The sequence below is a fragment of the Cynoglossus semilaevis genome, chromosome 1 (genome assembly GCF_000523025.1).
Source record: "Cynoglossus semilaevis isolate Cse_v1.0 chromosome 1, Cse_v1.0, whole genome shotgun sequence".
In the NCBI taxonomy this organism is placed as follows: Eukaryota; Metazoa; Chordata; class Actinopteri; order Pleuronectiformes; family Cynoglossidae; genus Cynoglossus; species Cynoglossus semilaevis.
In genome coordinates this window covers 28,152,659-28,165,614 of record NC_024307.1, presented here as the reverse complement: position 1 = coordinate 28,165,614, position 12,956 = coordinate 28,152,659, and the positions used below count along the sequence as shown (strand labels likewise).

The window sequence follows — 12,956 nt, the reverse complement described above, 5'->3', positions numbered from 1 at the left end:
AGCAGGAATCTGAGGATGGACTCAGTGATGGAGGCAGCAGTGGATCAACAACTCTTGGTTGTGAGGTGTGACTAGAGTTAAGATAACACAGGTATGAGACACACACAAACAGGCTACATTGAAAATTTCCATTCAGTGTTGGGACAGAACTAACAGTAACTGTATCAACATAAGGTAAATGATGTTGGGTGGATTAAACACTAGCTATAATATAAGCTTAGAACCAACATTAGTTCATAAACATGAATGTTCTTGTTAAAGACAGCGTCTCTCTCCCTCTCCCTCACTCCCTCCCCTCTCTCTCTCTCTCTCTCTAACACACACACACTAAATGGGCACATGTTTTGTGGGCTGACATCAAAGGGAGGCCACATTGTCTGTTTCATGTCTGCACTGATGTGGCCTGGGCCCCAACACAGTCTACTCCCACCTTTGTGTTTAATTGTACAAACTTGCACATCTGTGTGTACTCCCTGTATTTAAGTGCCTGCATCTGTATGTGTTTGTAGTTTTTTCTTCTAATACTGTGGCTGTGTGTGTGTTTGTATACCTTTTACACTGCTGCTATTTTCCTGCTGGTTTCCATTGACCTCAGGTTTGTCTTCAGTCACAGCAGTATCTGCTTAGTCCCAGAGACAGAGCACATTATACCACATATAATATATATGTGTATATATATATCATCACAAAGTGAAAAACTTACAACTACTGAAAGAAAGACTTGATGTTAAGAAGGAAATCAAGGTTTAACCTTAAAGTGTGATGGAAAAAAATCAAGCAAAAGTAGCTAAAACTAAAAATGGACACTAAATTAAAAAAACCTAAACTAACTTAAGAAAATGTCTCAGAGCAAGTAGAAGAAATCAGCTGTGGACAGATGTTATTACAGGTTGAATAAACACTCTATGATCTGACACCGACGCTAGAACAGGACGTCAGGCTAACAGCTAACATGACTTTAGTTAGCCTCTCTCTCCCTACCCTGCTCTCTCTCTCTCTCTCTTCTCTTCATACCACTCTCCCTTGTTGTTTGTCCCGTTCTTCTCTGATCCTCCTCTTCCATCACCCTGCCATACTCCCCCTCTTCCTCTAACCCCCATCACTCTCTGTCTTCTCCCTCTCTCACTCTCTGCGTTCTTCTCTCCCCTACCCCATACCCTCCTCTGTACCTCCACTTTTCTCTCTCTTCATACCCCCTCCACTCCCAATACTCTCTTCTCTGTCCATCCCACTCCTCCCTCACATCCTTCTTCACCTCCTCTCTCCCCCATTGTGACAAAGGTAAATGTGCGTTCTCACCCAGACTGCTTCCGTTGTTGTTAACGTGCAGCGGCTCAGGAGAAGAAGAGGAGGAGGAGTGTTTGAGAGCGTCCTCCACTCTCTCCCTTCTCTTGGACTCAAACTCTAGCGCCTCCTGCAGCTTCCTCTTTGCCTTTTTCTCCTTCTTCAGACGTTTCTGGATGGAGGCTGTGAGGAGACAGAAGAGTTTTTAAATAAAGAGTCAGACCAAAACCCTGTTGTTGTTGTCGTCGTTGTTGTTGTTGTTGTTGCTCAGGTCAAACCTCTGTTCTGCAGCTCTGAGCTCAGCTGTCTCTCCAGACTCTCCCTCATCTCTCTCTCTCTGAACAGCTCCATCTTCAGTTCTCTCTTCTCTGCCTGGATCTGTTTGTCCTGCGCTCGAGCGTTTTCTACTGCCACCTTCAGGAGACCCTGAGGACAGAGAGACAGTTTTCCCAGTGTTTATAGACTCTTTATTCTCCTTGTTGATTTCATGTTAATCATGGAGAAATAGTTCCTTAAAAATGAGCTTTAGTTTTCTCTTTAGATTTAAAGCCATTTTAAATGTTCTGCCAATCGCAATATCCGAGTGATTTAAAATGAATACATGTCTCCTATAAACAAATCAACCCTCACCTGTATGTTAGTGAGCAACGTCTCCACTGACGACAGACCATCAGCAAACAAGAACGGAGCGGGAAAACCAGGAGGAAGAGCCTGAGCCAAGGACGTCTCTTCTGTCAACAAACAAACCATCAGACTGTTAGGACCACTAACTCTGGTCAAACAACAACTCAACATGGGGGGGGAGGGGGGGGGTAGGTGGAGGAACAGGCCATTAGACAGGAGTCATCTTTGAGAGGGAAGATGGAGAGAAGAAACCTAGAACCAAGAACTTGACAGAACAGACGTGGATGAAGTCACATCGCTGCTAGAATTTAAGCATGTGCACGTGAGTGATAGTGCACGTGTGTGTGTCTTAATCATGGTTAATTTCACAGCAGAGTTAACTCGGCGTGTTCACACACTGTGACTCACACTGATTTTTAATCCCTGCCAATTAGCAGCAAACACTCTGGCCTGAATACAAACAACCTCTGTGCACGTGAGCGTGGACGAGTGATTCTCCGAGTGAGTGAAAGTGCTAACTGACGAGCTAACAGCCTCAGATTGTTGCAGAGCTTTGGGTTGTGTTGCAGTCAGGAGCACCACCTGCTGAAATGATGGAAGTTTACCCTGATATAAAAGAGTGTAATCAGGATCAGACGGACAAACCAGGAGGAGGAGGGAATGTTCGGATGGACTGTTCTGGTTCTGGTTCTTGATCAGTTGTCAAACTCTGTTCTATTGATCAGATCTGAAGCCTTTGTTAGATTCAAACTCACTCTTATCATTGATTTTCTTCTTCAAAAGACGGAGTCACATCAGAAAGAGCTGAACTCATGACAAACGGGTGAAGGAAACAAATGAAGAAGAGTGTTGAAGAAGAGGGGGGAGGGGCCTCCACAGCTTTTAGTGTCTGACCCCGGGGCCCCTTTTAACCTGGCCCCTCCCTCTCTCCCGCTACGTCCTTCTCTAATCCCTCAGATTGATGTTGGCTGGACAGGTGATCAATAGAAGCAGCAGAACATCCGGACGCTCCTCGTCTTCTCTGACTGTGAGTGTGAGTGTGTATGAGTGACTACAGTAAGAGGAAAACCCTCCTAAGTGAGGACAATTTGTCAGTTGTCAAAAGAAAATGGCTCAGGGTTTGGATTAAGGTGGATAATGGAATATCCTCACTGATATCTGTGTGCGTGTATGTGTGTGTGTGTGTGTGTGTGGTCCAACCTTTGTCCTTTGTTATTTTCTTGTTGGCTGCAGCAGAGTTGCTCATTGGAACCTCAGGATCAGCTGACATCAGTCCTGTGGAAGAAGAACAGCAGCTGTATGTTTCAGGGACAGTTTTTTTCTTTTAATATGTTGACACTGTCAGCAGGTTCAACCGACTGTTATTGTTCTGTTAGTTTGTCCTAACCTGTGATTTTAGCTCACAGGGACACAGCAGTTGTTGATCCACTGCTCCCTTCATCCCTTTTTGTGACTTCACTGTTTGAAAACCTTTGTTCAATTTTCTCTTCATGACACAACCCAACCACAGGAGGCAGCAGTGAACCGGAACCTGCTGTGTCCCCATGAGTCACTGAATCACTGAATTTCTTCCTTGGACTTCCATCCATCCATCCATCCATTTTCATCCGCTTATCCGTTTCCGGGTTGCGGGGGCAGCAGTCGCCACCCAAATCACATTGCACCGTACCAAACCTTCCTGCGGGTGGTGAGTCCACTGGAAGGTACCAACCGCCCTAACCGGGATTCGAACTTGCCCAGGAGGTGAACCCTGGGGTTCCACACCAATGACAGAGACATTGCCTCTGGGCCAATGCGCCACTCCTTGGACTTCATTTAATGATTACAATCATTCTACAAGTCCTAGGAGGACTGATTGAAAAAACAATAGCCAAAAATCTGAATTAGCACTGAAATGGCTAATTATATAGCATAAATATTAGCATAAAACAGCTAATAATAATAACAGCAGGTAACATTCATGATGTTAATCAGTCTTGTCATTCCTAGAGTGTTGTGTGTGTGTTTGTGTGTGTGTGTTTTTGTACCCAGTCTCTCAGGTGAGCTGGAGGCGGAGCTGCTGGCCTGCGACTGTACAGGAGTGTTGTTCTCGTCCACAGATGGAGACAGAGACGGACTGTCACAAACTCTCTCCTGTAAAAACAGTTTGTATGTCTCAGCTATAATAATGATGACTACAAAATAAAAGATCTGGAATTCTTCACAAGTTTAAAAGTCTTAAACTAAGTCAGCAGATGTCGTCCTAGTCTGTCTGAATGAATTCACCTTGATGACGGGCGCACGATGAACATGGGTGTGGATCTGTTGCGCGGCAGCGGCCATGTTGGCGATGGTACTGAGGTGGTTCATCTGTGACATGGCCATGGCAACAGAGGCAGGAGGCAGGCCCATGGGAAGCAGTGGGTGAGGCATCATCATGAAGGGCAGGTCTAGCCCTGAGGAGACCACATGAAGAAGAAGGTCAAGGGTTTGATTCCCAAAGTCACTACCACCCACAGTTTGCTTCTGATCGGTGTGGTTCTCAGGCTGCAGCGGCACCACCGTAACTGAGGGTCACCGCAGGTCACCACCACACTTTGGTGTGTGGTTTTTATTCCAATGAAACAATAACACTGATGGCCGTGACACCCTGACAGGTGAAGTGAAGAAATAATCACTGTGAGTGTTTGTCACCTCCTGCTGTGTGTGTGTGTGTGTAAATACTGCTTTTACAGAAACAAAGCAAAGAATGTGATTTAAGTGCGTTTGTGTATTTTGCTTTTAGTGTGTACTTGTACATGAAGCTGTTCACGTGTGTGTGTGTGTGTGTGTGTTGATTAGTGTGTTTTTTTAGTAGAGTGTGTGCTGATTAATCCAAACAGAGTGTTAATACAGAAGATGGGAGCAGATTAAATGGTCTACATTAACAAATACTGCTGTGTGTGTGTGTGTGTGTGTTTTTACACTTACTGTTGGCAAGTATCCACAGCTGTTGCAGCTGTTGTTGATTGACTGCTCCAATAGATGGCGCTCTTCCACTCCCTGCGCCTGCCACTGTTGTAAGTGCTGCAGCACCTCCTGCTGGTGGCGGTGGTGCTCCTGTTCCTCCGCTGTGAGCCGCAGCTGGAGGACTGGTCAGACGCTCCTTATCCCAGGAGCACTCGCTGCCTCCTGTCAAGGAATGAGATGCAAATGTTCCAGATAAACCAAGCCTCAAAGGTAAAATCAGTGATTTTAGCTCACAGAGACACAGGAGCTGCCGGTACACTGCTGCCTCCTGTGGCCAGTTTGTGTCATTGAGCTAAATCCGAACAAAGGATGTTAAACCGTGAAGTTGCAAAACAGGACATTTGGACTGATGAGTGAGGCAGCAGTGGATCAACTGCTGTGACTCTGTGAGCAAAAATCACTGGTTTTCTCTATGAGGTTTGGTGAAGGAGACTGTTCTTTCGTTTTCTCTCATCCATCATCATCTTCCTCCATTAGTGTGAATTAGTAAATGTCTCTCTCTATTACTGCCCACTGAACTGCTGCCTGTGTGTGTGTGTGTGTGTGTGTGAGAGAGAGAGAGAGAGAGAGACAGCTGGTTGTCATCCTTTTCTTTACACCAGGGAAGAAAAAAGGTATGAACAGATGTTCTTTCTCTTTCTTCCTCCTCTGTCTGTTTCCTTGTTCCTTTCCTTATCTTCATCTACTTTCCTTCTTTCTTCCTTCTATCCTTTTGTTCCTCTTCCTCTCATCCTTGTTCTTTCATGTTCTTTTCTTTCATTCCTTGTACCTTCCCTCCTTTTTTCCCCTCTTTCATATCTTTCCCTCTCCTTTTTTCTTATCTCACACTTCAGTCCTTCCTTCCCCCTTGTTTTTCTGGTCCGTTTCTTTTCTTTGAAAAAAAGAATTGTTTATTAATTTTGTAAAATAACTTGCACTGATTTTGTTTTTTCTCAAAGCTGAAGCTGCTGAAAGAAAACCATTGTGATCAACATTCAAGCATCAGAAAAACTTTTTTCTTTTATCCTCCGTCCTGAACACGACTCTCTTCCTCCTCCCTCTCTTTATTTTCTCTTCCTTTCTTCCCCCTTTCTCGCTCCGCTCTTTTGTTTGCCGCACTTTCCCAGAGAAAACAAGGTCAAAAACAAAAAAGTCACTCCACGAGTGAAATAAAAAAAAAGGAAAGAAAAGAAGAAAATAAATAATAAAACAGCATCAGAGTGAAGGAGAAGAGAGAGAAACTCTATCAGCTCTGTTTTCAGGTCAGAGGAGAGAGAAGAGAAAACAATACTCGCTCTATGCCTCTCTTCCCCTCGCTCACCTCTTTCTTTTTCTTTTTGTTTTCTGTCCTTTTAATAATTCACACAAACAAACAGCAGAGATGGACCGTACACGAGCACACACACACGTGCACACCCTTGGTCTTGATGCCAAACGTTCAAACAACAGTCCATCTAGGTTGTTACCTACGCTGTGTAATGGTTTCTGAATTTATTTTTAATAAAGTCAAGTAAAAACAGGTGAACACCGTGTCCCACTCTGTGTTCACTGTCACTGTGCAGCGTTAGCTCCAGTAAATGTCAGGACATGATGTCAAAGAGGCTGAAAACCAGTGTTATATCTCAACAGTAGTGAATGACCTCAGTTAAAGACACAGCAGCTGCTCACATGTTATAAGTGTTGGGTTGTCACTTCATTGGAATTTCTGATTTCACTTTTAGCTCAGTGTCACAACTTGACCACCGGAGGCAGCAGTGGACCAGCAGCTCATGTGGCTCCCTGAGCTTAAATCACTGATTTTCTGTATAGACTTTAGACTGTGAGCCAAAATGACATTTCTGTAGAAAATAGTATGTGTGTGTGTGTGTGTGTTACCTGTGTTGGAGTGCAGGTCATCGTCCGACTCGTTGCCGTTCTGCAGACTCATCATCATCTTCATCTTCTGGAGCTTCTGTAGCTCAGCCATGGCTGCAGCTGTCAGGCCTGAGACACACACACACACACACACACACACACATATGTCAGTGTGAACTTCATCATCGCTGTGACTCAGCAGCTGAACAGGATTTAAAACTTGTCTCAGTCCACCAGTCACACACAGCTCAGGTGCTGTTTCTACCCATGATGCTTTGCACAGCAGTAACACACACACACACACACTGAGAGTCATCAGCCTCTCTGTGCTGGTTGTTGTGTATAGAAGTCAGTTCCAGGTCAGTGCACAGAGACAGAGATCTGACTTCATACAAAAGGCTGTGTGTGTGTGTGTGTGTGTGTGTGTGCGTATGTGTGTGTGTGTGTGCGGGCCTTTCCCTCATTTTGTAATTTTACATGTGGATTTTTCACATCATAGACAGTGTGTGTGTTTGGGCCAGTCACAGCCGGCGGCCTTGTAGGAATGTCCCCCGCTCTCTCTCTCTCTCTCTCTCTCTCTCTCTTTACACACACACACACACACACACTGGTCTGTTTCAGGTTGTTTTTCATCTGGACTACAGTTGAAACAGTCTCAGTAGTTTAACGTAAATAAATCCATTGAACCTAAACTGACATCAGGACAAATGTCCTTCATTTGACTCATTATTAGGGATGCAGCAAAACTAAAATGAAATGATTGGAGTTTCGAAAAGCGAACATGAGAAAACCAAGGCTGAAAACTGAAAACATGTTAAAGAAATGATTATGACGATTATTAGTACCATTACATTTATGAACTAAACCTCAATAAAATCAAGGCACTGCAATGGCATCAATTAATAATAAATAGATAATACATTTATAATTGTCAAAATAATTAATTGTCAAATGTCTAGCAGAGAAATGAAATCAACTGACAGTCACACAGGAAGTCAATAGAACACAATAGACTATAACTATTATTATTATTTGAAGCACTCTCTGTCAGGACCTCACAGAACATATTTAAATTTCAGCATTAAGCGTTTTGCAAATGGCTGTCCGTGGGTCTTTCTCAGATATATTGAAATATACGTCCACACTGCAGACCTGTCTCTCAGACAAGCCCACGCTGGCCCAACTTTTTCTTGCGCCATCATAACTTCCTGTTTCGGTGATAAAAGTTTACTGCATCCCTACTCATTATTTCCAAACTTGTCATCTGATGATTTACTACATTTGAACTCATTATTTACACTTAAAAAAAACATTTATATTAATTAAAAACTGATGTTAATATTAATAAAAAACTGAAGTTTTTGTCTGTGTTCTTCAGAGCCAAGCTAGAACACAGAAGAAAGGACAAAGACACACAACACACACGTCTTTGAAGCAGTCTGTCAATCAATCACACACTAATTCCCAAGGTTCTGTGGTCACCATTAACCATGGACAGACATTGATCTGAGCGTGCGTGTGTGTGTGTGTGTGTGTGTTTTAGTCATGATGGAGAACAGTATTGTGACGCTGACCTCACTATTGATCGTCCTCTGGTTTCACCGTTTTGACTCGGTGTCCGAGAGAGAGTGTGTGTGTGTGTGTGTGTGTGTAGTGGAGATTCTCAGTGAAATAATCAATGTAAGAAACCATCTGTGACCTCACAGTGAGGCTCCATCCTGTGACCAATCTGTCCTTTTGTTTATAAGACAATGGCTTTTCCATTCATTACTAACTATTGTTTGAAAAAGTTGAATTTTTACCATCAGGTGGCGCTAAGATCAGAGCTGAGGGACTACAGCAGGACTTCAGTCTGAATGAACCTGGACGACCACTCACCCCACAAGGACTTGATGAAGGTGAAGATGAAGATGCTGGACCTCAGAGCTGCAGCTGAGAGTGTTTGGCTGAGCAGCTGACTCTGTGTGTGTGTGTGTGAGATCAAGCAGCACCTCCTCAACACTGAGTTTCTAAATCCAGAACACAAAGATCTTCACACACACACACACACACACACTGCGACTGCGTCAGTGAGATCACAGCATTAAATATTTACTGACCTCAGCCACAGACGGCTGAGACTCACACTAGGGCTGGAGGAGGAGGAGACGGTCATTACCCATCATCCTCTCTGAGGAGGAACCTGAAGGTGTCCCTGGTGCAGTCAGAGACAGAGACACCTGTGATCTCCTCCTAAGGTTCTCAACTCTTCCATGAACAATTTCAGTTTTTAATTTTACACCAAACCCAACCTGAGCCGAGCCACCAGTACAGACTGACCCGGTCAGTTGTCAGGAGTTTGTTTATTTCTGGAATGTTCTCTGTTATGGGTGGTTTTATTGACTGACTTAAATCCTCCCCCTCCTCCCCCGCCTCCCCCTCTGCAGGTGCACATGAGAGTCCTCAGACCAGTGGATTCATTTTAACACGAGATTGAAAGCTCTTCATCTGTAACCTACACACCGCGCATGTGTGTGTGTGTGTGTGTGTGAAGACAAGGCGAACCATTGAGCTGGTTTTGAAGTGAATTAACAAGTCAAATGAGCTGCAGTGCACACACACACACATCATCACAGCGTCTTTGTTCAGGAAGATGAGGCCAATTAAAGTGATATCACTCTTGTTGTCGTTCACTCCTCCCCCTCCTCCTCCTCCTCCTCCTCCTCCCTCACTTCTTCCTCGTTCATTTTTGTTCTTTCTTCTTTTTCCTCTTCTTTTTCCGTCTCCATCCATCTTCTCGGTCTCATTCACCTCTGTGAACTCCTTCCATCTTTTATCTGTCCTCCTCTTCCTCCTCTCCTCCGTCTGTCTTAAATACAGGCAGGTGAGGAAACACCACAGAGTCAGAAAGTTCTCAGACAGATGTGTTCATTTCAGCGTTCTTCACTGGTCCATGTTCAGACAGGACTGCTTTCTGTCAGGACTGTCTGAAAGACTGTCTGAAAGAGGAAGTGGGTTTCAGTCCTGGGACCAGACCTGCTGTCAAAAACATCCTCCAGGATTCTACGAAGAACAAGTTCTCTGATGGAACCACCAGTGGAGGAGAGAATTCCACAAGTTCTTTCCCAGGTTCTGTGTGGACACCTGAATGTCCCTGAGGCCACGTAGAGACCCCACGTCTTGGTTTAATAGCGTCACAACAACGTTTTTCGGTGCATACCGCCATCTACTGTACTATAGCGTGTAGTTTCAGAGTATGACCAGTGATTGCGATTTATTTTTATCGAAACCAACAGGAATCGTCACGCATTTGTATCGATTTTCCTTCGATTCACGATCCATCCCTGATCTCATATCTCCTTCACTTTTTCCTTCTTTTACCCTCTTCCTCCTCCTCTCTCTGTTTTCACACTGTGCATGTGTGATAAATGTGTGTCTGTGATTGGTTCATGCCCCCCCATCGTCATGGCGCCCGCAAGGTCGTAAACAACAGCTCGTCTCCCCCGGCAACGCGGCGTCTCCATGGACGCGAGAGCAGTGACTCTGCATGTGTGCGACGTCCAAGGACTGCCAAGAGAGAGAGAGAGTGTGTGTGTGTGTGTGTGTGTGTGTGTAAAAGACCTCGACGGAGCGAGCTAATGGGGGATCATAAGTGAGCAAATGTTTTCTCTGGGTTCCACTAATGTTCAACAAACACACACACACACACACCTGACATACGTGTGTGTGTGTGTGTGTGTGTGATTAGTTTGCCACAGTGTGCTGAGTCCATATGTCACTGAACACATGCGTGTTTTATTTATTTATCCTGCACAGAAACATTTCCAGTGTGAAGGAAGGACAAGAAATATGAATGGAGATGATGAAGAAATGAAGAGGAGGATAATGATGAGGAAAGAAAATAAAGGTCTGATGAAGAACGGAAGACAACCTGGAGAAGGAAGTAAAGATGGACGGAAGGACAGATGGACACAGAGAAGGAGACAGGCTGTAGAGAGGAGAGAGAGAGAGGATGAGAGGATGACAAAGGTGATCAGTATAAACAGAAGGAAGTAGGAGAGATGGATGGAGACAAGGAAAGAGGAGAGAAGGAAGGAAGAAGGACTGCAGACTCTGCATGGAGCTGTGATGAATGACACGTCTCTGGGGTTTCACTCCTCCATCTGTCCACTCTCCCTCCCTTCCTCCTCTTTCTTTTTTATTCTTCCCTTCTCCTCCCTTCGTTCCCTCTTCTCATGATTCTTCCTTCCTCTCTCCTTGGCTCGGATTCCGCGGCTCCTCCATCTCCTCCGGTCACATCCTCTCTGTTTTTACTTTCTCCAAACTCTCCTCATTGAAGGAGGGACGAGAGAAGATGAAAGGGTGGAAGACAAACGGACAGTTGTCAGAGGAGAAGGATAGACGAGGATGTCAGGAGGACAAGGCGATGAAAGAGGACTGAGAAGTGACATGAGTGACAAACAAAAGAATGAGGACAGGTATTTAAATACGTCCTGCCCTGGTGTTTGGAGTTGGTACTGCGGCTGTACAACGCAAACAAAACCGATTTACACTGTTTCACTGTTAACAGTCCTGTTTACATGGCCACGAGACAAAAACAGAGTGTTGGGACAGAGAGGTCCAGGGAGTGGAGAGCTTTGAAAACTCTGTCACTCTGTGTGGACGGAGCAGAGTCACACGCTCCGGTCAGCTTTACACCAGTAACCTTGCTGTAGGCTACACAATAACAACAGTGGTGGAGACCATGCTCCTTCTGACCGTGCTGGAGAAGCTACTTTAGCTAGCTGCTGTGCTACAGTTAGCCAGTTAAGTCTTTCCCTGCTTTTCTTTTTCATTTGTTTGGTTTCTAAACTTTGTCCTCATGCTCTGTTTTCTGAACTTTCTTCCAGTGTTAGTATGTTACTGTGTGGTTCACACAGCGCCACATACAGGCCTGACATATGTACTACTGGGGCCAGAGTCGTATTCACCAGCTCTGTTTAAATGCTATCCAGAGGCAGCTGTAGGCGTATCACGTCACAGAAACAAGGCCTTAGTGATGGGGGACAGTGTCTCTGTCCCCTCAAATCACTGGTTTTCTCTATGGACTTCTTACTGAGCCATGTGTCTGTGCCGTTCTGGACTCACCCGTGTGGGACAGCAGATTTGGAGACAGCAGGCCCGGCAGACCCGGGTGCAGCAGCCTGGGGCTTTCCTGGATCCCCGCTCCAGAACAACGCTTGGGAGGACGACCGGGCCGAGAGCTGCAGGCACAACACAGAGAATCACAGACGTCAGGAGCAGAACCACAACCAAGAGGAAGAAGAAGAAGAAGAAGAAGAAGAAGAAGAAGAAGAAGAAGATGCACTCACAGAGATTTTAAATGACTTAGATGAACTGAACTGTCTGACCTCATGTCAACACCTTTACATTTGTTTCAATGGTTTGAACCATATTTTTAACAAAGTGAGAAACCAGTGAAGGACAATGACATCATCAAGTTCACTCCATCACTAATGACCTACCAGGACCAGGAACTGGTAGCATGTGCAATCACCAAAGCAATAACTGGGCCTGGTACCATGAATTGTGTGTGTGTGTGTGTGTGTGTGTGTGTGTATACCCTCCAGTAAAAGTTGATGTAAATCACCGTTTAAGACACAAGCACCTGAAGTCTCACACACACACACACACACACACACACACACACACACAAGCATATATTATGCATGAACATAGGCTTTATTAAAACACACACAACATAACATGTACAGCACAACATAAAGGACACACACACACACACACACACACACTGTACATCCAGGCCAACTCTCTACAGGGAGCCTCAGTAACAGATGGTCGTCCAAAGTCATTTACAGGAAAAAAAAGGAATCAAATAAAAAAACAAGAATCTGCAGCGCAGAATGAAGTAGAAGTGGAACAGAACAGAACAGAACAGAACAGAACAGAACAGAACAGAACAGAACAGAACAGAACAGAACAGAACAGAACAGAACAGAACAGAACAGAACAGAACAGAACAGAACAGAACAGAACAGAACAGAACAGAACAGAACAGAACAGAACAGAACAGAACAGAACAGAACAGAACAGAACAGAACAGAACAGAACAGAACAGAACAGAACAGAACAGAACAGAACAGAACAGAACAGAACAGAACAGAACAGAACAGAACAGAACAGAACAGAACAGAACAGAACAGAACAGAACAGAACAGAACAGAACAGAACAGAACAGAACAGAACAG

The 12,956-nt window shown here is 44.7% G+C and overlaps 1 protein-coding gene and 1 long non-coding RNA gene across 4 annotated transcripts in view; one reads left to right on the top strand and one right to left on the bottom strand.

Moving 5' to 3' along the window:
• The window catches only part of LOC103389236 (uncharacterized), a 12,977-nt gene extending 11,464 nt beyond the window's left edge, over positions 1–1,513 (top strand). The window contains exons 2-3 of the long non-coding RNA XR_003052357.1: positions 3–91; positions 1,451–1,513. This is a non-coding gene — a long non-coding RNA (uncharacterized LOC103389236). The remainder of the gene's footprint in view (positions 1–2; positions 92–1,450) is intronic.
• LOC103389227 (dachshund homolog 2) overlaps positions 1–12,956 on the bottom strand; it is a 44,575-nt gene that overhangs the window by 6,044 nt on the left and 25,575 nt on the right. The window contains exons 2-11 of one of the 3 annotated variants that reach the window (XM_025064115.1): positions 11,836–11,951; positions 6,751–6,858; positions 4,858–5,058; positions 4,174–4,343; positions 3,936–4,041; positions 3,109–3,183; positions 1,915–2,015; positions 1,563–1,710; positions 1,300–1,467; positions 551–622 (exon numbers count right to left, since the gene is read on the bottom strand). In XM_025064115.1, the coding sequence (XP_024919883.1) occupies positions 551–622; positions 1,300–1,467; positions 1,563–1,710; positions 1,915–2,015; positions 3,109–3,183; positions 3,936–4,041; positions 4,174–4,343; positions 4,858–5,058; positions 6,751–6,858; positions 11,836–11,951 (1,265 nt within the window). The remainder of the gene's footprint in view (positions 1–550; positions 623–1,299; positions 1,468–1,562; positions 1,711–1,914; positions 2,016–3,108; positions 3,184–3,935; positions 4,042–4,173; positions 4,344–4,857; positions 5,059–6,750; positions 6,859–11,835; positions 11,952–12,956) is intronic. The other 2 variants (XM_025064147.1, XM_025064164.1) reach the window with 2 other exon arrangements.